General features: G+C 43.4%; 1 protein-coding gene across 2 annotated transcripts in view; it reads left to right on the top strand.

Moving 5' to 3' along the window:
- The window catches only part of Mcm3ap (minichromosome maintenance complex component 3 associated protein), a 50635-nt gene continuing 26600 nt past the window's right edge, over nt 1-24035 (top strand). Inside the window, exons 1-11 of one of the 2 annotated variants that reach the window (XM_035450413.1) lie at nt 1-394; nt 764-2080; nt 2312-2535; nt 7318-7396; nt 7565-7709; nt 11726-11916; nt 14932-15071; nt 15725-15922; nt 16205-16473; nt 18235-18397; nt 23379-23539. In XM_035450413.1, coding sequence (XP_035306304.1) covers nt 865-2080; nt 2312-2535; nt 7318-7396; nt 7565-7709; nt 11726-11916; nt 14932-15071; nt 15725-15922; nt 16205-16473; nt 18235-18397; nt 23379-23539 — 2786 coding nt within the window. In that variant the 5' untranslated portion in view covers nt 1-394; nt 764-864. The remainder of the gene's footprint in view (nt 395-763; nt 2081-2311; nt 2536-7317; nt 7397-7564; nt 7710-11725; nt 11917-14931; nt 15072-15724; nt 15923-16204; nt 16474-18234; nt 18398-23378; nt 23540-24035) is intronic. The other variant, XM_027394259.2, reaches the window with a different exon arrangement.

Here is a 24035-nt window from a genome sequence, read left to right as displayed (position 1 = left end):
CGCACACATCTAAGGGCCGGCCCGCGGTGGCCTGTGTGATACAGTGCGGTGTGCTGGGTGGCGGCCGGATGTCGACTGGGGATGAGCATTGGCGCTCGCGACAAGGCGAGATCTGGCGGAACAGTCCCTGCGGCGTCCTTCGCTCTTCACTGCGTTTCTGTCGAGTTGCTAAAGGCCTCGCTTCGCCATCTTCTCACGAAGGTCTCTGACGACCCTACGGCCTGTTTCCTACGAGTTGCCAGCGGAGGAAACAAAACTTAGTTCCAGGCCAGGGCAAGGCATCTCAAGTTCGACTCCCTGGGAGGAAAATGAGATGGTAGGAAATCAAAAACAGTGACAAATTTAGCGGTATTACGTTGTAATTCTTTGGCCTTGGAGATCGCACAACTCCGGCGTAAGTGACTTTTTTTTTCTTCCGTCTTATCATTGAGATTTTTAGCTGGTGGGGCACGCCTGTGATCCCAGCAGTAGGAAGGCTAAGGCAAGGTAAAGGAATGTAAGGCTGTGCTTGAGTGGATAGTACGTTTGAGGCAAGCCTGGGCTAAGTGAGGCCTTGTCGTGAAAAACAAAACAAACCTTTAAACCTCCATTTCACAGTAACCTATTTGTACTCTCTTACCCTGTGTCCAAAACGGGGAAAACCTGTGGGTTCTGGGAGTGGTCGGTCCATTGCGAGCTTACCTTTTAAATTGTCCTTAGAGGACCCGTGATTTAAGACTTGTGGCAAACTATGCTGGGATGTCCTGAACTTTCTGATTTTCAGGTTATTCTGAGGATGAAGGAGAGCTTCTCCAAGCAACGGGCGGTTTAAAGAAGGGGACTAGTTGTGTACAGACCGTATTTATTGCCTTCAAATAATTGAAGATGAACCCCGTGAATCCCTTCAGTGGGCAGCAGCCCGGTGCTTTTGCAGTATCTTCTAGTACCACAGGAACATACCAGACTAAGTCATCATTTCGGTTTGGTCAGCCTCCCCTTTTTGGGCAAAACAACACACTGGGCAAGAGCCTTGGATTTTCACAGGTATCAAGCTTTGCAACGCCCTCTGTAGTAAGTCATTCTTCCTCATTGCCAACTTTTGGAGTCACTCAGACCTCGAGTGTTGGACTGTTTGCTACTCTTGAATCCACACCTTCTTTTGCAGCCACCTCCGGGCCTTCAAGTTCATCTGTGCCGGGAAATACAGGATTTAGTTTTAAATCACCTTCTAGCGTTGGGGTTTTCCCAAGTGGCTCTACTTTTGGGCCAGAAACTGGAGAAGTAGCAAGCTCTGGTTTTAGGAAAACAGAATTCAAGTTTAAACCTATGGAAAATGCAGTGTTCAGACCAATCCTGGGGGCCGAGTCGGAGCCAGAGAAAACCCAGAGCCAAATTGCTTCTGGATTTTTCACATTTCCCCATCCCGTTAGCAGTGGGTCTGGAAGCCTGACCCCTTTTTCTTTTTCTCAGGTGACAAATAGTTCAGTGACTAGTTCAAATTTTGTCTTTTCAAAACCAGCTAATAGTAATACGACATCTGTCCTCACCCCTGCTTTGTCTAACCAAAATGTGGAGGAAGAGAAGAGGGGACCTAAATCAGTATTTGGAAGTTCAAATAGTAGTTTTACTACTTTCCCCATGCCCTCATCTGCATCTTTGGGGGAGCCCTTCTCAGGCAACAAAACAGTTATCCGTCAAGGATGTGAGGAAGCCATTTCTCTGGTGGAACCACTTCCTACCCCCATGAAAGGACTAAAAAGGAAAGAGGACCAGGAACGCTCCCCAAGGAGACACTGCCATGAGGCAGCAGAAGACTCGGACCCCCTGTCCCGGGGGGACCATCCTCCCGATAAACGACCTGTCCGCCTAAATAGACCCCGCGGTGGCACTTTGTTTGGTCGGACCATACAGGATGTCTTCAAAAGCAATAAAGAAGTAAGTCGTCTGAGCAGCAAGGAATCTAAAAAGGAGAGTGGCTTTGTGGAATCTGGGGAAAGTGACCACGTAGCCATCCCCGGAGGAAGCCAGTCTACCCTGGTACCTTCCCGGCTTCCAGCTGTGAATAAAGAAGAAGAGACGGAAGGCAGAGATGAAAAAGAAGGTAAGTTCTAGCACAACACAGGATGCTTGCTTACTTTGCTGCCAAACTCTTGTGTGTTCCCTGGGGTTAGCTTGATTTAAGTCCCCACTGAAATATTAGCGATCCTAACATAGAGCCCTAGGGCTGGCCTTCCACCCATGAGAATTTAGTTTGCTTTCGCACAGCAGTGACTCCTTTTGCTTGGATGTGTTGTACCCGATGAACCTATGTGTCTGCTCTCTGAATCCCTAGATTCTCTCAGGGGAACATCTGCACGACAGAGTAAAAGAAGTGAGAGCACAGACAGTCTCGGGGGCTTGTCTCTCTTAGAGTCCACCGCCATCCAGTGCAAGAACATTCCTGACTACCTCAACGACAGGGCTGTCCTGGAGAAGCACTTCAGCAAAATTGCCAAAGTTCAGCGCGTTTTCACCAGGCGCAGCAAAAAGCTCGCAGTGGTACAGTTCTTTGATCACGTGAGTACTTTTAGCTTGCCTCTCTTTATTCCAAGTTTGAACTTTGTGACATATTTTCCCCTAGCGGAGGATCAAACCCAGTGCTTTGAGTTTGTCATAGAAGCTCTTTACCACTAAGCTGTGTTCTGAGTCCTCAACTTGGTCATTTGAAAGATTTTTTTTTTTTTGAGACAGGTTTCTGTGTAGCTTTGGACCCTATCCTGGCACTCGCTCTGGAGACCAGGCTGGCCTTGAACTCACAGAGATCCTCCTGCCTCTGGCTCCCGAGTGCTGGGATTAAAGGCGTGCGCCACCAACTCCTGGCCCACTTGAAAGATTTTTAAAAGTTACTTTTTTGTATGTGTCTGGCTGTTTTGCCTGCATGTTCGTCATTCACCACTAGAATGCCTGATGCCCTAGAGGCCAGAAGAGGACATTCGGTCCCCTGGAACTGGAGTTACAGATGGTTGTAAGTTGCCCCGTGGGTTCTGGGAATAAAATCCAGTCCTCTGGAAGCGCAGCCAGTGCTCCTAACTGCTGACTGTCTCTGCAGCTCCACCTTTGTCACTTTTAAATCCCCCCCCTTCATCCATAAGTTGTTTGCTTGATGGGGAAAGCACTCAAATATCTCATTCTTTTCTCTTTAGCTATCTCATTCTAGATATATATATATATGTCATGAAATTAGAAAAGGGACCCTAAAAGAAGAGGAAGATATCTTAAGGAGGGGAGGGGTGTAGGGAAAAAGCCAACCAGAGCATGGGGTGGATATAAAGGAACAAATTAGAATAAGATATAATGATACATATGAGTGAAATGGCATAATGGATACTGTTTGTGATGTATAGTATATATAATATATAGCTTATATGCATATACTCTAATATATACATATACACACACATATAATATGTATAATATGTACGAGATATGCTTACCGAAATAATTTTCTCTGAATCTCATTCTTCACTTGAGTGGAGATGGTGTTTATTTTCCTGACTTAGGGTTGTGCATGCCTGAGGTCCCTGTGGAGCTGTCGTAGGGGAGTGCTGGGTGGTGCAGGTGGCATCTGGTTCCTTTGAAAGGCTGGAGAGTCACATGTAACTGCATGGTACCTGTTCAAGCTTGAATTTTCTGGTTTTGCTTCTGTTTTATTTGGCTAAGTTCATGATTAGTGTAAACATTCAGACAATACAGAGAAAAAGAAACCGCTCATAATCCCGTTTCCTAGGAAAAACTGTTGGGTTTGTAGCCAGCTTTCAGTGTGTATGTGAAACATTGGCTGTATGGCTGTATGACTGCACCTTATGGGGCTTTACGTCTTTATTGTCTTTCTAAATACTGTTATAGGAAGATTAAATCACATAAGAATTTAAAAAGGAGAAAGCATGTTTCCATAGCGTAAATTCTATTTATTCATTTACTATTGCATATGTGTGACGTAGGGTCAGAGACATACCTGGAGGTCAGAGGACAACTCTGTGGAGTCAGTTCTCTCCTTCCACCTTTTTGGGGGTTTGAGGTGTTAAACTTGTGTTAAAACTTGCCTTTTCTTACTGAGACATATCACTGGCCCTCATTGCTTTTTTTGTTCCTTCTTTGTGTCTGGTGTAGTCCATGCTCTGTCTTCCTGATTCTCCCTCCCAGGTGCTGGATAGTAGACACGTACCACTGTTCTCGGTTTACAACTTCTACTTGTACTTACTATATTCTGAGAGAGAGCGTATTGCTCAGACAGACTCACTGTGAATTTGCTTTAGCCTGTGGAGTAGTTCAGGACTAGAGGCATGGTCCATTGCATCCAATTGACAGTTGGTATTTTCTGAAGCTAATAGAAAGTCTGAACCAGAATGTGAACCAAAATTTTACATAGTGTATTGTTTCCTTGCTAGCTCAGCTTTCTCTGTTTTTGAGCTTTGTCTTTTTCTTTATGAGGCTGCATTTTTTCTCTGGGCGTTCTTTTTTATGAGGCTGCATTTTTTCTCTGGGCGTTCTCCCCTGCTAGGGATTGAGTGTGGTCCTGGAGCGTGCTAGGCAAATGATCTACCACTAAGCTGCCTCTCAGCCATTAGTGTTTTAAGACATGGTCTTGCTGTGTGACTGACTGACTGCTCTACAGGTTGGTGTGTTACCCAGCCCAGCCTTGAAATTGCTATTTATTTATTTATTTATTTATTTATTTATTTATTTTTGTTTTTGATTTTTTGAGACAGGGTTTCCCTGTGTAGTCCTGGTTATCCTGAAATTCACTCTGTGAAACCAGGATGGTCTTGAACTTAGAGACTCACCTGCCTTTGCCTCCCACATGCCGGGATTAAAGGTGTGGCCACCACCTCCCAGTGGTTGGATTACGTGTATGTGCCATGTACCCTGCTTCGTCACATATTTTGGAATAGTTTTTGTCCTTTGTTCAAATCTCTGAGAATAATTTTTTTTTGTGATAGACATAGTGTTTTAGGGATTTTATTGTTTATGTCTTTATATTGAGTAAAAAATTAAGAAGACTTTATAGTCATAATTATGTGCATTATAGTCACATTTTTTTTGACATAAATTCTTGTAGCCTAAGCTGGTCTAGAACTTTTAAACTTTTCAAAAAAATGATTATTTGTGTTTAAGCATTTGGCCTGTATGTATGTCTGTGCACTACATGCATGGTTGGGGCCTGAGGAGCACAGAAGAGGGTGTCGAGTCCCTTAAAGCTAGAGCTACAGATGGCTGTGAGTTACAGATGGCTGTGAGCACAGATGGCTGTGAGTTACAGATGGCTGTGAGTTACAGATGGCTGTGAGTTACAGATGGCTGTGAGTTACAGATGGCTGTGAGTTACAGATGGCTGTGAGCACAGATGGCTGTGAGTTACAGATGGCTGTGAGTTACAGATGGCTGTGAGCACAGATGGCTGTGAGTTACAGATGGCTGTGAGTTACAGATGGCTGTGAGCACAGATGGCTGTGAGTTACAGATGGCTGTGAGTTACAGATGGCTGTGAGCACAGATGGCTGTGAGTTACAGATGGCTGTGAGTTACAGATGGCTGTGAGCACAGATGGCTGTGAGCACAGATGGCTGTGAGTTACAGATGGCTGTGAGTTACAGATGGCTGTGAGTTACAGATGGCTGTGAGCACAGATGGCTGTGAGTTACAGATGGCTGTGAGTTACAGATGGCTGTGAGCACAGATGGCTGTGAGTTACAGATGGCTGTGAGTTACAGATGGCTGTGAGTTACAGATGGCTGTGAGTTACAGATGGCTGTGAGTTACAGATGGCTATGAGCACAGATGTCTGTGAGCTACAGATGGCTGTGAGCTGCCATGTGGGTGCTGGGAATTGAATCTGGGTCCTCTGGAAGAGCAGCCTGTACTCTTAACCACAGAGCTATTGCTCCAGGCCCTGACCTAGAACTTCAGACTTTTTTCTTCCTTTTCCTGAATGGTCTGATTGAAGGTGTGCACTACCATGCCTGGCAGTCATACCCCTCTCTCTTTCCAAAATGTTCTCATCATCCCACTCAGAAATTATAATCGCTAAGTTACCACTATTTTTCTGTCACTATGAATTTGCCTATTTTAGGTATTCTAGGTGGAATCATACAACGTTTCTTTTTATATAGCTTATTTCACTTGGCATGTTCATCCATATTGTAGTATGGACGAGAACTTGATTCCTTTTGATGGGTGAATAACATTCTATTGTATTTTCCACATTTTGTAAATGTATTCTTTGTTTTTGAAAATGGGTTGCTGAGAGTGATTGTTGTATTGGTAGCTGTTTGCATCCCTGATGTAGATTTTTTTTTTTTTGCGGGGTGAGGGGGAGGGGAGTGTAGAGTTTTTTTCCTTTCCCTTGGGCACAATGTTTCTATATCTTATGATGTACATTTTGAAAAATGTTATGTCTGAGGCTGAAGAAATGGCTCTGGTTAAGAGCACTTGCTGCTCTTATAGAGGGCTGAGCTTCAGTTGACAGCATCCAAATGGTGATTCACAACCATCTGTAACTCCAGTTCCAGTAGATCCAGTGCCCTCTTCTGGCCTCCTCAGGTACTGCATACAAACTATTCACATACACACACGCACACGCACACGCACACCTAAAAATAATATAATGTTATGTGTATGTACCTGTGTATATATTTTAATTATTGTTGTTTTTGAGACAGAGTCTCATGTGGTCCGGGCTGGCCTCAAAATTGCTGTGTGGTTGATGGTGACCTTGAAGTCTTTTTTTTTTTTCCTGGAACTCACTATGTAGACCAGGCTGGCCTCAAACTCACGGAGATTCATCTGCCTCTGCCTTTGAGTGCTGGGATGAAAGGCGTGCAGCACCACACCTAGCCTTTTTCTTTCTTTCTTTTTTAATTTTGTGTTCGTGTCTGTGAGTATGCCCAAGGAAGCCAGAAGAGGGAGGGGGTTGGATCTCTTGGGAGCTGGAATTACAGGTAGGGAGCCATCTGATACAGTTCTGGGAACCCAGTTTGGGTCCTCCAAAAGAGTAGAGCAGCAGGTACTCTTAGCACTGGGCCTTCTCTCAAGTCCCTAACATTCATACTCTCTCTTTTCTCTCTCTGGGGTAGGGTGGGGGAGGGGGCATTACTGTGCTATGGTGAGCACATGTGGAGGTCAGAGAACAATATTTGGAGGTCCATACCTTCCCCTCTGTGGGTCCAGGAGATGAAATTCTGCTCTTGCGGCATGGTGGCGGGCGCCTTTAGCTCCTCAATCATGTTGCTGGCCCTCCTGTTTATTTTTACGTAGTGTGTTCTGTTGGCAGCATCTGAGTGGTTACGCGCTGTTTTTCAGGCATCCGCAGCCCTGGCTAGAAAGAAGGGGAAAGGTCTACATAAGGACATGGTCATCTTTTGGCACAAGAAGAAAATAAGTGAGTGTTCAGTCACTGTTTGCGCGGTCGGATGGCTGTGCAGACCCTTGGCAGTTCACCGAGTCTTCTTCCCTAAGGCCCGTGGGATGGCTAACCCACCTGCATCCCACGTCTCATACTTGTTTCTGGGCGCTTTTATAAACCTTGTTCTGACTCTTGTGTCCTCAGGTCCCAGCAAAAAACCTTTTTCCCTGAAGGAGAAGAAGCTTGGTGATGGTGAAGCCAGCCAAGGCATAGAGGAGCCCCCCTTTCAGCATTCCCCTCTTGGCAAGCCCATCGTGAGGCCTGCAACCGGCAGCCTGATGAATAAAAGGTGGGATTTACCTTTCTAAATAACTGTCACAAAAGAGAAGCAAAGCGGGGTGGGGGGGAGGGGAAATGACAGGACTTTGATATTCAGATAGGGACTGAGGGTCTATGGGGCAGGGAAAAGGAAGAGCTGCCCTTGACTTCCCTCCCTACAGTGAGCATGATCAATGTGGGAGGGTTCTGGGACAGCAGATCTGAGCGGGTGCCAGTTTGATTGATGACTGTTTTGTTATAATATATTCCCTAGGACCTAGGACTTTGAGAAGGCCCTCTTTCGTCCAGGTCTAAATTCAAATAGATTTTCTTAGGGAAAGCCTTATCACAAAGCTACTATTTTTGCCCTAGTCCTTTATTTAAAAAAAAAAATCCTTTATTTAAAAAACAAGCAAACAAAAAAACCACTTAGCTGAGTTGCTCCAGTGCATGCTGTAAGTCCCAGCATTCCGGAGGCTGAGGATTTCAGAGTCCAAGGCCAGCCTAGTCTACAGAGCAAGTTCCAGAATAGGCAGGGCTACACAGAAACCCTGTCTCAAAAAATAAACAAACAGAAATTATTTCTTTTTCTTTTATGCCTGTGTCTGCATGTATGTATATGCACAGGCTACATAGGGCTGCCTACTCCATGGGGAACATAGAGTGTGGTGCCTTATACAAGTTACTGTCTTCACCCATCTTCTCTCTTGTCTCTCAAAGTCCCACACCCCTGGCATGTAATTTTTCCTTTTATATGTCTAATTGAACTGGTTGTGGTGGTGTTTGTCCTTTGTTTGTTTGGGTTCTTCCCCCACAAGGTTTCTCTGTAGCCCTCACTTTGTAAATCAGGCTGACCTCAATCTCAGAGATCCGCCTGCCTCTGCCTTCTGAGTGCTGGGATTTAAGGTGTGTGCCACCAGCACCTGCGTATTTGTAATTCTAGCACTTAGGTGGTTGAGTCAGGAAGATCAGAAGTTGCTGGCCAGCCTGGGTTACATGAGAGCCTGTTTGTTTTTTTTTTTAATATTTTATTTATTTATTTATTTATTATGTATACAACATTCTGCTTCCATGTATATCTGCACACCAGAAGAGGGCACCAGATCTCATTACAGATGGTTGTGAGCCACCATATGGTTGCTGGGAATTGAACTCAGGACCTCTGGAAGAGCAGTCAGTGCTCTTAACCTCTGAGCCATCTCTCCAGCCCTTGTTTGTTTGTTTTAAATGTCTAACTGGCTATAAAAACTATACATCCCTAATAATCACTTCTGGTGGTTTCTGCATGATTTTAAGTAGCCCAGCTTATCTCACTAAAGCAGGTGGTTTCTCTCTGGACTATGGTGCCCTGGCATTTGGTATAAGCTTGGTTGTTTCTCAGTCAGCATAGCCCTTTTGCTTGTCTGAGGAAAACCCCCCCCCCCCCCGCTAAAGCCCATCCCCTAGGTGGTCTGAGATACAGGACATCCTCTTTCACACTGGGCCTTCTTTGACACCCTTTTTCTTTTGGCCAGTGCCTTGTTTTTCCTCACTTTCTAGTTTGTAGTCCACAGTTTAATTGCGGGCCTGCTTTTACTCATTACTTTGTCTACCTTTCTTATTTTTATGTGTTTGAAATTAGCCTGCACGTATGTTTATTTACCCTGTGTCGGAAGAGGGCATCAGATTCCACAGAATAAAAGCTGCTGTTTGGAACTTGGTGTTGAATGAGCACGAAGGGTTGATCCCTTTTACAGCTACTTAGTTCTTAGCAGTTCCTTGACCAGACTCACTCTGCCTCTCACCCAGCCTGTAATAACCAGAATAAATGCATTAGTTGTCTGTGGATAGATAACAGAGCAGGTTGGGTCAGAGCTATTTCTCAGAGCATGGGGTGTCAGTGGGCTTTCCATCTTCTAAAAGATGCTATCTAAAACAGTGCAATAAAAACCTAATTTCAACGCAGGAAGAAATGCTCAGTCTGTGCCAAACTCTGCACCACCCATTTGCTTAAAATTATTATAGTCTTCAAAATAGCTCTATTGGGCTTGTTATTCATGGTACGTTTTCTTACGCATTTGTATGTAATTGGGTGCATACATATGTCAGTATGTGTGCATGTGGGGGCCAGAAGCCAACATCAGGTGTTTTCCTCTGTAACTCTTCACCATGTTCTTTGAGCTGTAATCTCCTGCTAAACATGGAGCTCAAGGATATGGTGAGAACAGCCTGCCAGCAGGCACTAAGAGCCCACCTATGTGTTCATCCCCAGTGCCATTTATTTTCGCTTTTTAAAATATTATAATCCTTTTATTTTTTGAAATTAAAATATAATTGTATCATGTGCTTTAGTTAGGGTTGTTATTACTGTGATGAAACCCCATGACCAAAGCAAGTTGGAGAGGAAAGGGTTTATATTTGACTTACACTTCCACATCACTGTTCATCCCTGAAGGAAGCTGGGACAGCAACTCAAACAGGGCAGGGAGCTGGAAGCAGAAGCTGGCACAGAGGCCATGGAGGGGAGCTGCTTACTGGCTTGCTTCCTCTGACTTGTTCAGTCTGCTTTCATGTAGAACCCAGGACCACCAGTCCAAGAGTGGTGCCGCCCACAATGGGCTGGGCCCTCGCCCATCAATTACTAATTAAGAAAATGCCTTACAGCCTGGTCTTTTGGAGGTATTTTCTCATTTTGGGTTCCCTCTTCTCAGATGACTCTAGTTTGTGTCAAGTTACCATAAAACTAGCCAGCTCAGCATGTTTCCTCTTTTCCTCTCCTCCCTCCAACCCCTGCCGTTTAGCCCCCTTGGCCTTTCTCAAATTCATGGCCTATTTTTCTTTAATTGTTGAGAGGTGTTTTTGTTTTGTGTTGTGTGTGTGTGTATTTATATGTTGAAAAAGAAATCTATAAATAATCTGTACAGTCTAAAAAAAAAAGAAAAGAAAAATCGGTAGAACTGGAGTTGGAGACAGTCGTGAGCTACCTGATGCAGGTACTGAGAACCAAAACTGGGTCCTTTGGAAGAACAACAAGTGCTCTTAACTCTTGAGCCATCTCTCTAGCCTTAGTTTTTAATTGCTTGTATACATGTGTGCATGTTTTAGCTGTGTGTGTGTCTATTTGAACGATGATTTCAGTGCTGGAGGTGACCAGAACAGGCATCAGATCCTCTGCAATTTACAGTTACCAGACAATTGTTAGCCATTGTGTGAGTGCTAGGACCACATTTGGGTCCTCCGTAAGAGCAGCAAGTGCTTTTGACCACTGAACCATCTCTCTAGCACCCTTCCCCTCTCTTCCCTCCCCTCTCTCTTCTCTTCCCTCCCTTCTCTCCTCCCTCCCCTCTCTCCTCCCTCCCTCCCTCCCTCCCTCCCTCTCTCCCCCAAACTGTCCATGCTCATTGTGTAATGGAAATGACTTGAACTCCCCTTATCTCCTGCTTCTACTTGCTCAGTAATACGATTGTAGGCGTGCGCCAGCACATCCGATGTGTGAGGTGCCGAGGCTTGAACCCAGGGCTCTGCATGTGCCGGGCAAGCACACTTAACAGCCCAAGCCACATTTCTAATTCCTCATCTCGTTTTTTAGAGTATGAAATATTTCAGAATTACTAAAAAGCCATTAAATCTAACATGTTTGTTGTCTTAGGTCTTGCTAGTTGCTCAGCCTAGCCTCAGATTACTGGCTCAAACAATCCTGTGTCCGCCTTCTTGAGTTGTTGGAGCAACAGGCTCATTTTTTTATTTTCATTAAAAATGAAAAAAAAAAAGACTCATCACCAACTTTATTTAGACTTTGTTTTGTTGTTTTGGTTTTATTTGGGGGGGGGAGTTGACAGGAGTTGACATGTACCTCTGATTGTCCTAGAACTCATTGTGTAGACCAGGTTAGCATTGAATTCATGGAAACCCTAACCCTGAATCTGCCTCTTTAGTGCTGGGATTAAAGTCATGTGCCACTATGCCCGGCTGGCTTCTTTGGTTTTGATGCTGTACTAGCTTTAGAGGACCAGAAGGTTCTGAAGTGGAAATGATACAAGGGCCGTGAACATGTGGTTTTCTCTGTAGCTCTCCAGTGAAGAAACCAAGCCTTCTGAAGATCCACCAGTTTGAGGCAGACCCTTTTGACTCTGGATCTGAGGGCCCCGAGGGCCTTGGATCTTGTGTGTCATCTCTTAGCACCCTGATAGGGACTGTGGCTGAGACATCTGAAGAGAAGTACCGCCTTCTGGACCAGAGAGACCGGATTATGCGGCAAGGTAATGGTTCATAGAGATGCAAGTTCCAGAGTGCTTGGCGAGGTTGTGAGGCAGTTTCTGGGGAGCTCAAGGGCTCCACTGCCATTGAGTCTTGGGGCGTCATCTATGCCATGCCTGGTATGACTGTGCTCTTGTCTTCTAGTGGTGTGAGCTGTGTGTGTGCGCGCGAATGTGCGGTAAGTGCATGTGTTTATGTACGTATAGGAGTATGTGGGAACAGCTCACAGTGGTGCTTGTTAGGGAACAGGTGTCTGAAAGGCAGAAGAGAGAGGTGATGCTGCGTTTCAGACATTGCCCCCTTTGGAATATTATACTGTGAGTTTTATACTCACATAAAAGTTGACACATACTGTTTTTCAAACAATGAAAAATTCACATTACAAGTATATAGTACCTCATAGGAAAATCCATGTACTCTTTGCAGTTTTTTCTTTTTTTTTTAAACTCTTTTCTCTTTTTAAACATTTATTTTTATTTTATGTGCATTGATGTTTTGCCTGCATGTCTGTCTGAAGGTGTCAGATCCCCTGGAACTGGAGCTATAGAGTTATGAGCGGCCATGTGGGTGCTGGAAATTGAACCTGGGGTCCTCTGGAAGAACACTCAGTGCTCTCTTAATCTCTAAGCCATCTATCTTCCCCCTATACTTTGTTTCTTAATTTCAGCTATATGATTTTTTTTTCTTTTTTTTACAGCTGTATAGCTCATGCTGGGTTAGAGCTTAAAATTCTTCTCTTTCAGCCCCCCTGAATCCTTCTGTTATACATATCTATCACACCTGGCAGAACCTTCTTTTTAAAAATTAAGAATAATTAGCCTGGTGTTGGTGGCGCATGCCTTTAATCCCAGCACTTGGGAGGCAGAGGCAGGTGGATCTCTGTGAGTTCAAGACCAGCCTGGTCTACAAGAGCTAGTTCCAGGACAGCCTCCAAAGCCACACAGAAACTCTGTCTCGAAAAACCCAAAAAATTAGGAATAATTGTAATAATCACAGAGCTTTCTTAAGATGGTAATGAAAACTGCTGCCATATTTATAGAATTAGTGATTTTTACATTTCTAATAAACTTACTGACTTAGGATTTAGTTAGGATTTCAGTTGCTGTCATGAAACACTATATTCAGGAAGCATGTTGTGGGGGAAAGGGTTTATTTGGCTTCCACAGCACTGTTTATCACCGAAGAAAGTCAAAATAAGAACTCACATGGGCAGAAACTTGGAGGCAGGAGCTGATGCAGAGGCCATGGAACAGTGCTGTTTATTGGCTTTCTCAGCCTGCTTTCTTTCTTTTTTTTTTTTTTAAATAAAAAAAAAAGATTCATTTATTTATTATGTATACCGTAGTCTGCCTGCATCTATGACAGAAGAGGGCACCACATCTCATTACAGATGGTTGTGAGCCACCATGTGGTTGTCGGGAATTGAACTCAAGACCTCTGGAAGAGCAGTCAGTGCTCTTAACCTCTGGGCCATCTGTCCAGCCCCTCAGCCTGCTTTCTAGTACCCAGGACCACCAGCCCAAGGGTGGAACCACCCACAATGGCTGGGTCCCCCTGACCAATCTCTAATTAAGGAAATGTCCTATAGGCTTGCCTACAGCCTGATCTTGTGGAGGCATTTTCTTAATTAAAGTTCCCTCCTCTCAAATGACTTAATTTTCTGTCAAGTTGACATAAAAATACCTAGCACACTTATTACAAGAAAAACCTGGCTCAGTGTCACGTATCTGCAGTCCCAGAGCCTGGCATGATCACACTCTTCTGCAACCCCAGCACTCTGGAGGCAGAGGCAGTACAGTCTGGTCTACACAGTAGTTCCAAGATAGCCTTTCAAACCTTTCAGTCTCTGAGTAGTAACGATGGCATACTTACTCAGGCAGGCACCAAGTTAACTTACATTATGCAATTCTGAATACGCAAACAGAATCTTAGAATACTGGTAAATTTTGAGTATTTGTATTCAAAAGTTTTTTTCTAATTTTTAAATTTTATGTATTTCTTTATTTTGAGTTAACAGTATCACTATGTAGCCCCTGACTGGCCTCAAACTCACAGAGAGCCGTGTACCTTTGCCTACCAAGTGCTGAGATTAAAGGTGTGAGCCACTGGTGTCCAGCCCACAGATTTATTGATTAAAGTCCTGTTTTACCACTGAGGTCTTGGTAAGAATTACAGAATGCTGGCAGCACACATATCTTTAAGTGGAAGTGATAGCATGCTCCATCCATTTTTAAAATTAGTTTGTTTTTATTTTATGTGTATGAGTGTTTTGCCTGCGTGTATGGATAGCTGTCTCCCACTTGTATGCCTCATGCCCTAGAAGGCCAGATCCCCTTGAATGGAGTCGTTCATAAGTGGTTGTGAGACACAATGACGGTGCTAGGAACTAAGCCTGGGTCCTCTAGAGGAGCAGCTAAATGCTCTTAGCTTAGCCATCTCTCCCCCTTTTTTTTTGTTTTTTTGAGACAGGGTTTCTCTGTGTAGCTTTGGAGCCTATCCTAGCACTCACTCTGGAGACCAGGCTGGCTTTGAACTCACAGAGATCCGCCTGCCTCTGGCTCCTGAGTGCTGGGATTAAAGGCATGTGCCACCAATGCCCGGCTCCCTGTTCTCCATCAAAGTCTGTCGTGAATGTGTTTGATTTTTGGAGAGAGGTAGCCTTGGCTAGGGGCTTTTGTGAACCTAGATGCCCATTGCCTGACAGAACAGACTACAAGTTCCTTTCTCCTAAGCTCAAATTTTAAGAACCATTTCTTTTGTGTGTGTGACTTTTTTGGGGGGCGGGAGGACAGTGCACAGATGAGACAGGGTCTCACCATATTACCCAGACTATGCTGAATTAATGTGACCCAGGCTGGCCCCAAATTTAGGATTCTCTTGCCTCAGCCTCCTGAGTGCTGGGATTATAGGCAGCATTTTTGTTTGTTTTCTTTTTTCCTTTAATGAAACTACACTTTTATGAATTCTTAGTATTCGTGTGGTACATATACGGTTCCCTTTGGCTTGGTATCGTTTAGCACGGGTGAAGAGGACTGATCTGGACAAAGCAAGGGCGTTTGTTGGGACGTGCCCTGACATGTGTCCTGAGAAGGAGCGATACTTGCGGGAGACGCGGAGCCAGCTGAGTGTGTTTGAAGTGGTCCCGGGGACTGACCAGGTAGGACTCTAAATGAGCACCATTATTATTTTTTATTGTTTTGATTTTATAAATGTGTTTATTTTCTATGTGTGTGTGTGTGTGTGCTCGCGTGCATGCGCGAGCACACATGTGCCACAAAGTGTGTATGTAAGGACAGCTTACACTATGTGGGTTGTGAAGATTGAACTCAGGTCATCAGTATCAAGTGTCCTTACCCACACTGAGCTGTCTTGATGGACCCCTTATTTTTTCTTGTTTCTGATTTTGGTATTTGAGACAGGGTCCCTCTATATGGTCTTGGTTGTCCTGGAACTCACTCTGTGACCAGACTTTCAAGGGCTGGCATTGAAGGCATGCGCCACCACCGAGAGGCACTATTTTTGTTTTTAACTCTGACCTTGAGATGTTTTGTGTTGCTTGAAGTCCCTTTACCCGTTACCTCTGTGCTTTGGGTGGGCAGATGGGTCTTCACATTCCTGCTCTTAGGACACTCTTTTGATTCCTTCTTATGTTTGCCTGAATCAAGTTTCTTGATTTATATTTTCCTTAACATTTGTCAGCTTTGGCAGATGTTTTCTTTTAAAAACTATATTCCCAAGTATTGATCTCAGATGGGTTTGTATGTGATTTCTGCCTGCATGAAGCAGTTTATCCCTCCTCCTTTCGCCCAGGTGGACCATGCGGCCGCCGTGAAGGAGTACAGCCGGTCCTCTGCAGATCAGGAAGAACCCCTGCCACACGAGCTGAGGCCGTCAGCAGTTCTCAGCAGGACCATGGACTACCTGGTGACCCAGATCATGGACCAAAAAGAAAGCAGCCTTCGGGACTGGTATGACTTCGTGTGGAACCGCACACGGGGTATACGCAAGGTATGGGCTCTCTCCAGTTGGATGACTAGGGAAAGCATGTATATTCACAAATTGAATTCTAATTTGTTTGTTTTACGAAGATATTTTTATCTGAACCACTAAAAGGGTTTTATTTGAGCCATTACAAACTGTATTTGATCGTGTTTCATGGGGTTCGTTTCAAGTTGAAATGTAATTAAATTCATAAGCATAATTTTGACTTTTCATGGATCGTGTGTGTGTATATGGCTTATGTTTGAGTGATCCATGCGAGTGTAATCCTCCCCTGTAATCTGTGAGCAGGACATCACACAGCAGCACCTCTGTGATCCCTTGACGGTGTCTCTGATCGAGAAGTGTACCCGATTTCATATCCATTGTGCCCACTTCATGTGTGAGGAGCCCATGTCCTCCTTTGATGCCAAGATCAACAATGAGAACATGACCAAGTGTCTACAGAGTCTGAAGGAGATGTACCAGGACCTGAGGAACAAGGGTGTTTTCTGTGCCAGTGAGGCAGAGTTCCAGGGCTACAATGTCCTACTCAATCTCAACAAAGGAGACATTTTGAGGTGTGTTTTCAGATTCGGAAGTTGGGCTTTGATGTATAGAAAGTCCATGGTGCTGGCATTGGAGAGATGCCTCAGAGATTAGGAGATCTGGCTGTTCTTCCAGAGGTCCTGAGTTCAATTCCCAGCAACCACATGGTGGCTCACAACCATCTGTAATAAGATCTTGTGTCCACTACTGGCGTGCAGGCATGCATGCAGACAGAACACTGTATATATGTTAAATAAACCTTTTTTTTTAAAAAAGAAAAGATAAAAAGAAAGTCCATGGTATAATTGCCAAACTGAGCCAGGGGTAAACAAGTGCGAGCAGGTACTAGAGACCAGCACGCTGTGTATAATGTTCATTCCTGAGACGGATCCTCTCAGTTCCACAGGTAGGAAACTAGGACATGGAAGGTAGGAAGACCCACTAATGTGTTAGCAGTTGTGTTTCCAAAAAGTTTTGTTGGTGGCATATATTAGAAGAAAAGGTTAGATTAGTGGATAAGTTACTGAAGTGAGAGCATTTGAAATGCTGGTTTGATATTTCAATAGACCTTTAAATAAGAAAGAAATATGGCAGATTTGCCTGGACCCACATTTAGTAAACTAAACTCAGTGGTAGCCATTGCCTCCTTTTAGTTGCAAAAAATCCCTTATTTTATATTGAAATTCGTTGTTTTGTGTTGTTTCTCTCCCTTCCTCCTCCTCTCTTCTCCTCCCTCCCACCTCCCCTCCCTCCCTCCCTCCCTCCCTCCTTTTTCTCTCTCTCTCTGTGTTTTTGACTCTTCCTTTCTTTGACATAATCTCACTGTGAGGTATGACACAAGTTGGCCTCAAATTTGAGATATCTTGCCTCTGCCTTCTGAGTGCTGGGCTTATTTTTTTGTTAATATTTTCTCTAAGAACCTATTGTTGTAGGTCTATATATATGATTGATTTAAACTTTACAGCAGTTAAACAAGTTACAAAAATTGTGTTAGTTTCTTCATATATGACAGTCATTTGTACCCACTTTCAATAATTCAGTTAAAAATTTTTTTGAGGTAGGGTTGGTTTGAGACAGGGTTTATCTCTGTAATGGCTCCGGCTGTCCTGGAACTCACTCTCTAGACCAGGCTGGCCTCAAACTCGCAGAGATCTCCTGCCTCTGCCTCCCAAGCGCTAGGATTAAAGGTGCATACTACCATGCCCAGCTGCTTGTCATCTTTTTACGATTTTTGTTTATTATTTTTAATTGTGTCTAGTGTGTGTTTGTGTGTAGGCATATGCACATGAATGCAGGTGCCTTAGAGACTAGAAAAACTTGTTGAATATCCTGGAGTTGAAGTTACAGGCAGTTGACATGGGTGCGAGGAGCCGAATTTGGGTCCTTTGCAAGAATAGCAAATGCTTTTAACCGCTGAGCCATCTCCCCAGTCCCATAGTTTATTGTCTTTTAAAAGAAACTTTTAAAACCATACTTGAAATTCTATTAGAAGTTCAAGCTTCTAATTTTGGCTACATAGTGAATTTGAAGCCCATCTGGGATGCATAAGATTCTACATAAATAAATAAATAAATAAATAAATAAATAAATAAATATGAAGATAAAGAGGAAAGAAAACCCATGTGTATCAGTTGAGTGTGAGAATGGCAGCTCTGATTATGGAACTTAGATTTCAGTGGTGGGCATCAGCATATCACCATTCAGACTCACTGTCTTAGTGTTACTGAAACCTAGTTATTTTATCAGATTGACTTAAATCAACAGTCTAACAGTTTTGCCTCCTTAACTTACAGAGAAGTGCAGCAGTTCCACTCGGATGTTAGGAACTCCCCCGAGGTGAACTTTGCTGTCCAGGCTTTTGCTGCATTGAACAGTAACAATTTCGTGAGGTTCTTCAAGCTGGTCCAGTCTGCTTCTTATTTGAATGCATGCCTGTTGCACTGTTACTTTAACCAGGTGAGTAGAACCACTGCTAGTAGCATAGGAACAAAAGCTGTAACTTGAAGTGTTGAAGTGCTTCTCTGTCCCTATACACTTCCAGTGGGCATCCAGCAGTCAACTCATGGAGCCTGTCACAGCTCAGAAAGGTATTTCTGCCTTAACCTTGGATGATGGGCTACTATGAATCTCCACCAGGAGAGACCATGCAATGGGAACAGAACTGTGGCTCACAGGAATCTTTGGAATGACAGACAGGTTGAGTTCAGCACTGTATCATCTTTGATGAAAACAAACCCTAAACCTCAAATCCTATATTCTATGGAATTCATAACTTTGAAATGGTTAGTATTGATAAAAAATTTTGAGAAGACAGCCAGAATAACAGAAAGACTGTCTGGAAAAAACAAAAGCTAACCAACTGTTTTCGAGAGTGAGGCTGATGCTGCTGAATTCATTTCAATAAATATGAGGCCTGTTTTTCCACTCTATCTTGTGCTTGGCCTTGGGACTACAAAGGCATTCAGAAAACCACTTTTTATTTATATTTTTAAATCAAGGGATTTCTTATAAATTCTTGTTCTTAGTTCCAGTCAGTTGTTAGCTTCAGCACTTTGAATTGGCTTGGAGATTCCAGTAGAGGGCCAGCTTAGTCCTCTACAGGTATTGGACCAATGAGAAATGATTGGTACTGTCACTCTTCCCCAGTGTGCTCTTCCCATGAATATACTGTTTTAGTTGGGTGTGGGGTGATTCTGCTTGGCCTCTGTTGAAAGGAGAGTGGGACTGACACAATCTCTGTCTCTGTCTTTGTCTCTCTCCCTCTCTCCTAAATATAAGGATAACCTGCTTAGTCTGGATAATGTTACCTGTATATACATTTTCAGGGCTGACCATGATATTAAATAGCCAATTGGTGTACTCTTCTCTGAGGAAGACTGCTTCTTCCCACTCTTAGCATTCTTTACTTGCTAGTAGTTTTTTGTGTAGGGTTGAGGCCTCCTTGGCTCCCCCCTCCCCTCATTAGTGTATCTATTGTTGTCCTTGTTGAGCTCATGTTTAAACAGTCATGTTGGTAAGACTTCATGGATGTAGCCTTTGGTATCTATAGTTGATACAATCTCATGACAAACTCCCCATTCATTCCTTTGTCTTTTACAACCTTTCTGTCCCCTCTCCCACAGTGATCCCTAAGCCTTAGGGGTGGGAGTGGTATTGTCCACGTACCCCTTGGGATTGGACTCAACAACTTTGCATTTTGATTGATTGTGGTTTTCTGTATTTGTCTCTGTCTGTTGCAAAGAGACATTTCCTCAATGAGACGTAAGGACTACACATGACAAATACTTAGTAAAGCAGCAGTTACAGCTTCTCCTCTAAGATCATGACTTTACCAGCCCTTGGTAGTTAGCTAGGTTTCTGTACCAGGCATTATTTCTCTCTCGATGAGCAGGCCTTAAGTCAAATTAAAGAGATGTTGATCACCACCAAGGTATGTGTGCCACTACCACCCTGGGGTTATTTTGTGGTTCACAGGTATCGAACTTGTGTAGGTCTGTTGGTTGCTTCCTTCTTTTGGAAGCTTGTATGGCACCTTGTGGTACTATGAAAGCTGGTTCACGGGGAAGAGGCATTCAGGTCGATTTCATCTCAGGGGCCTCTGTCTAAACTGCATGGTGTTTTTAGCAGTAGGGACTTACTTCCACCTCTGAGACGCAACCAAGGGCAATAGAAGTAACTTTTAATGTTTGGGAGTCTCTTGGAAAAAACCGTAACCAGCAGCTCACTCACAGAAGGGGTTTTCCTGTCTGGTGTTGAGGTTTTTATTATGGTCTTTAGTTCTTAGAGGCAACATTGTCAGTTCAGCTGGGAAAATTTTACTTAAGCTGTATGAGTTTGTTTATATACTGACTTAAGTGTATTACAGGTATTTTATTTTTATTAATTTGTTTATTTATTTATTGAGGCAGGATCTCTATGTAGCTCTGGCTGTCCTGGACCTCTCGATGTAAACCAAGCTGGTCTTGAACTCACAGAGATCCCCTGCCACTGCCTTCTAAGTGCTGGGGATTAAAGGCATGGGCCTCTCTGCCCAGTTTTATTTACTTTTTTTTTTAAAGATTGACTTCTTTTTGTATTTTAAGTGTGTGAGTGTTTGCCTGTGTGTGTGTCTGTGTGCCCTGTGTGCCCTGGGCAGAATGGGGCTCAGATCCCCTGGAAGTGGAGCTACAGATGGGTACTGGGGTCCAAACCTGGGTCCTCTGGAAGAACAGCGGTGCTCTTAACTGCTGAGCCATCTCTCCAGCTGCTGCCATAGGTGTTCTTAGGTAGATAGTTGATGGTGTGATTCCTTACAACTTTTCCAGACATTTTACTGTTATTTTCTTTCTTCCCTCTTTATCTCCTCCTCACTAATTAGAGCCTCCCCATTTTTCCCTTTTCTCCCATCTGATCACTTATGCCCTGCTATTCCCCTCTCTGTTGCTCCTGCACACCCCTACTGCAATGCTCTCGTTTTTCTTTGCTGATTTCTGTGGTTGCAATAGGCTATGTACTCACACCTGAGTGTACTCACGCCTGAAGATTTGGAGCCAGGCACTTCAGATGAGAGAAAACACTCATTGTTTGTCTTCCTGGGTCTGGGTTACCTCACTCATATATGATCTTTAGTAGTTTCATCTATTTACCTGCAGAGCTCATAATTTCATTTCCTTTATAGCTTAATGATACATATGTATATATATGCACACACATCATTTTCATTTTCCATTTGTAAGTGAAAGGGTGTTTTAGGTTGTTTCTATTTCTTAGTTTTGTGACTAGGTTACTAATGAACATGGCTGAATAAGTATCTAGGAGTAGATTTTGAGTCCCTTGGGCATATGCCAATGAGTAGTATATCTAGTTTGTGTGGCAGATTTATTTTTAGCATTTTGAGACTTCTCCACACTGGTTTCCATAGTATGTGGACCAGTTACAACCCCACCAATAGTGAATGACAGTTCCTTTCCCCCCACATCTCCTCCAGTGTTTATTGTCAGTTATTTTGTTTATGTTGGCCATTCTGACTGGGAAAGATGAAATCTCAAAGTTGTTTTGATTTTCATATCCCTAATTGCTAGGAAGGATGAACTTTTCTTGAGATACTTTTTAGCCATATTGTTTTCTTTCTTTTGAGAACTCTCTGTTCACGTCCTAGGCTTATTTTTTTAATGGGTCAATTGTTGCTGTTTTTGATTCTTTGTGTATTCTGGATATTAATCCTCTGTCAGATGTATAGTTGTCAGAGATTCTTTCCCATTCTGTAGGCTTCTTCTCCACCCTGTCGATTGTTTTTTAGCTGGGCAGAAGCTTTTTAGTTTTATGAAGCCCCACTTGTCAGTTGTTGACCCTAATTCTTGGGTAGATGGAGTCCTATTCAGAAAACCCTTTCCTACTCCTATATCTATGGGTACTGCTTATGTTTTACTCTAGGCGTTTCAGGTTTCACATTTAGATCTTTAATAATTTGGAGTTAGTTTTTTGTGCAAGGTGATAGATAGAGATCTAATTTCATTCTTTTGCCCCTGGATCCCGTTTTCTCAGCACCATTTGTTGAAGATGCTTTCTTTTCTTCGGTGTGTGTTTTTGGCATCTTTGTTAAATGTTCAGTGGCTGAAGTTGCATGCACTTGATTTTTTCCCATTGTCCACATGTCTACCCTCTCTAGCTCAAAGAATTTCTGACCACTTTGCTTCTTATTGTTAGGTATGACTGTCACCAACACACCTGAAATTCTGGAACAAATGAAAACATTACTAATAACTAATAATTACTAATAATTCCCTCTTAGGGAATTCTGTGCATTTGTCAAGTAGAACATACTATTTTTTATGTAATATTTTTGATGTTTTTAACAAAAGTTTTTATTTGTCCTCTCCTTAGAAATTTGCCCCATGACAGCAGATCAAGTCATTGCAGAATCTCAGTTCCGTTTGCTGTTGTCCCATCTCCAGGTCACTGTTTGCCAGCACATCATTGGCCTTTGTAGTCTCCCTGATCTTCCTCGCTCTCTTGTTACAGTCCTTCCCCTGTGTTCTAGAAGTCTCTTTCTTCTCGTAAGGCAATGTCTCTCTGGTCTGTGTGATGGCTCACTCTTCTCCGCATAATCCAGAGAGGCATATGTCAAGCCAAAGTCAATTCTTTCCACTGCCCAGATGTTTTAAGTCCAAATGCAGTGGTGACATCTGATACTGTTTCGTACACTCTGGCTACTTTTCCTGGATTTTTGTCTTTGATACTGATGCCTTCCCAGGGTAAAGGACATGAGTGACCATTTACTTCCTCTGAAGCAGATGGATAGTCATGAGCTTCCTGGTCTAGAGCATTGCTGTGTCATTCATGATGGTACTCTTCAAGCAGCCAAGGAGGCAGAGTCGTTATTATTATTATTTAAATGAGTAATGTGCTATAATATTGGCTGCTGTAGGCAACTTTAAATAAATAGAAAAATAGAACCTGAGTTTTTTTTGTTGTTGTTGTTTTGTTTTGTTTTGTATTTCGAGACAGTTTCCTCTTTGTTGCCCTGGAACTCACTCTGTGGACCAGGCTGACCTCGAACTCAGAGATCAGCCTGCCTCTGCCTTCCAAGTGCTGATATTAAAGTTGTGCGCCACCACCGCTTGTCCCTTCTTTCTGTCTGTATTCTTAATGCTCAGAGTACAATTGGAACAAAACCAACAAAATTCCCATTTCCATACCACTGACATGCTAGGAACGAGACCAGAGCTAAAGGTGGTAAACAGATTAAGTACATTTAATAATAATTATGTACAACAGAGAAGAAAGGCAGTCTGAGGGGATATGAGCACTGAGAGGGAGATCAGGGTGCATTCTTCCTACAAAGGGAAATAGGAACTGAGCTGTAGCAAGACCTCATGATTGTGTGGCTGGCTAGCTGACTCTGCTCTTGAGTTAACTGGGTTTCCCTCTGAGCTTCCGTTGACTCTGCTTCTTTCAGATCCGGAAGGATGCCCTCCGAGCACTCAATGTTGCATACACCGTGAGCACACAGCGCTCTACTGTCTTCCCCCTGGATGGTGTCGTACGCATGCTGTTGTTCAAGGATTGTGAAGAGGCCACAAACTTCCTCAATTACCATGGCCTCACTGTAGCTGATGGGTAAGAGCTGGGAGCACACCTGTGTACTTCTTTCTTCTCTGCCCCGCCCCCAACACACACACCTCTTTAAAATTCTGATAAAGGGCTACTTTTTGGGCCTATTTTGTGTACCTCTTCCCTACTGTGAACCTAGGGACTGTTCCCAAGGCACACACAGTCCAGACCAAGTTTATTCTTTGCTTTTGTTTTGTTGTGTTTGAGATAGGGTCTCACTATATAGCCCTGATTGACCTGGAACTAGTTGTGTAGACCAGGCTGGCCTCAAAAATCACAGAGATCTGCCTCCCAAGTGGTATGGTACACAACCAGAGATTTGAGAATAAAAAGAACCAGACCAAGTTCTTTTTTTTTTTTTTTTTTCAAAACATTGCTTTGTATCAGTTACCAGAGAACCTAAAGATAACCTTTAGGACTTTTCTGTATTGTTCATTGAAGATTGCCTTTGTTTACCTATGTTTGACCCCTGCACACCTGACAGCAGAGCTGGGAGTCCAGT

The sequence above is a fragment of the Cricetulus griseus genome, assembly GCF_003668045.3.
Source record: "Cricetulus griseus strain 17A/GY chromosome 1 unlocalized genomic scaffold, alternate assembly CriGri-PICRH-1.0 chr1_0, whole genome shotgun sequence".
Classification (NCBI taxonomy): domain Eukaryota; kingdom Metazoa; phylum Chordata; class Mammalia; order Rodentia; family Cricetidae; genus Cricetulus; species Cricetulus griseus.
This window is presented reverse-complemented; position numbering and strand designations above follow the sequence as displayed.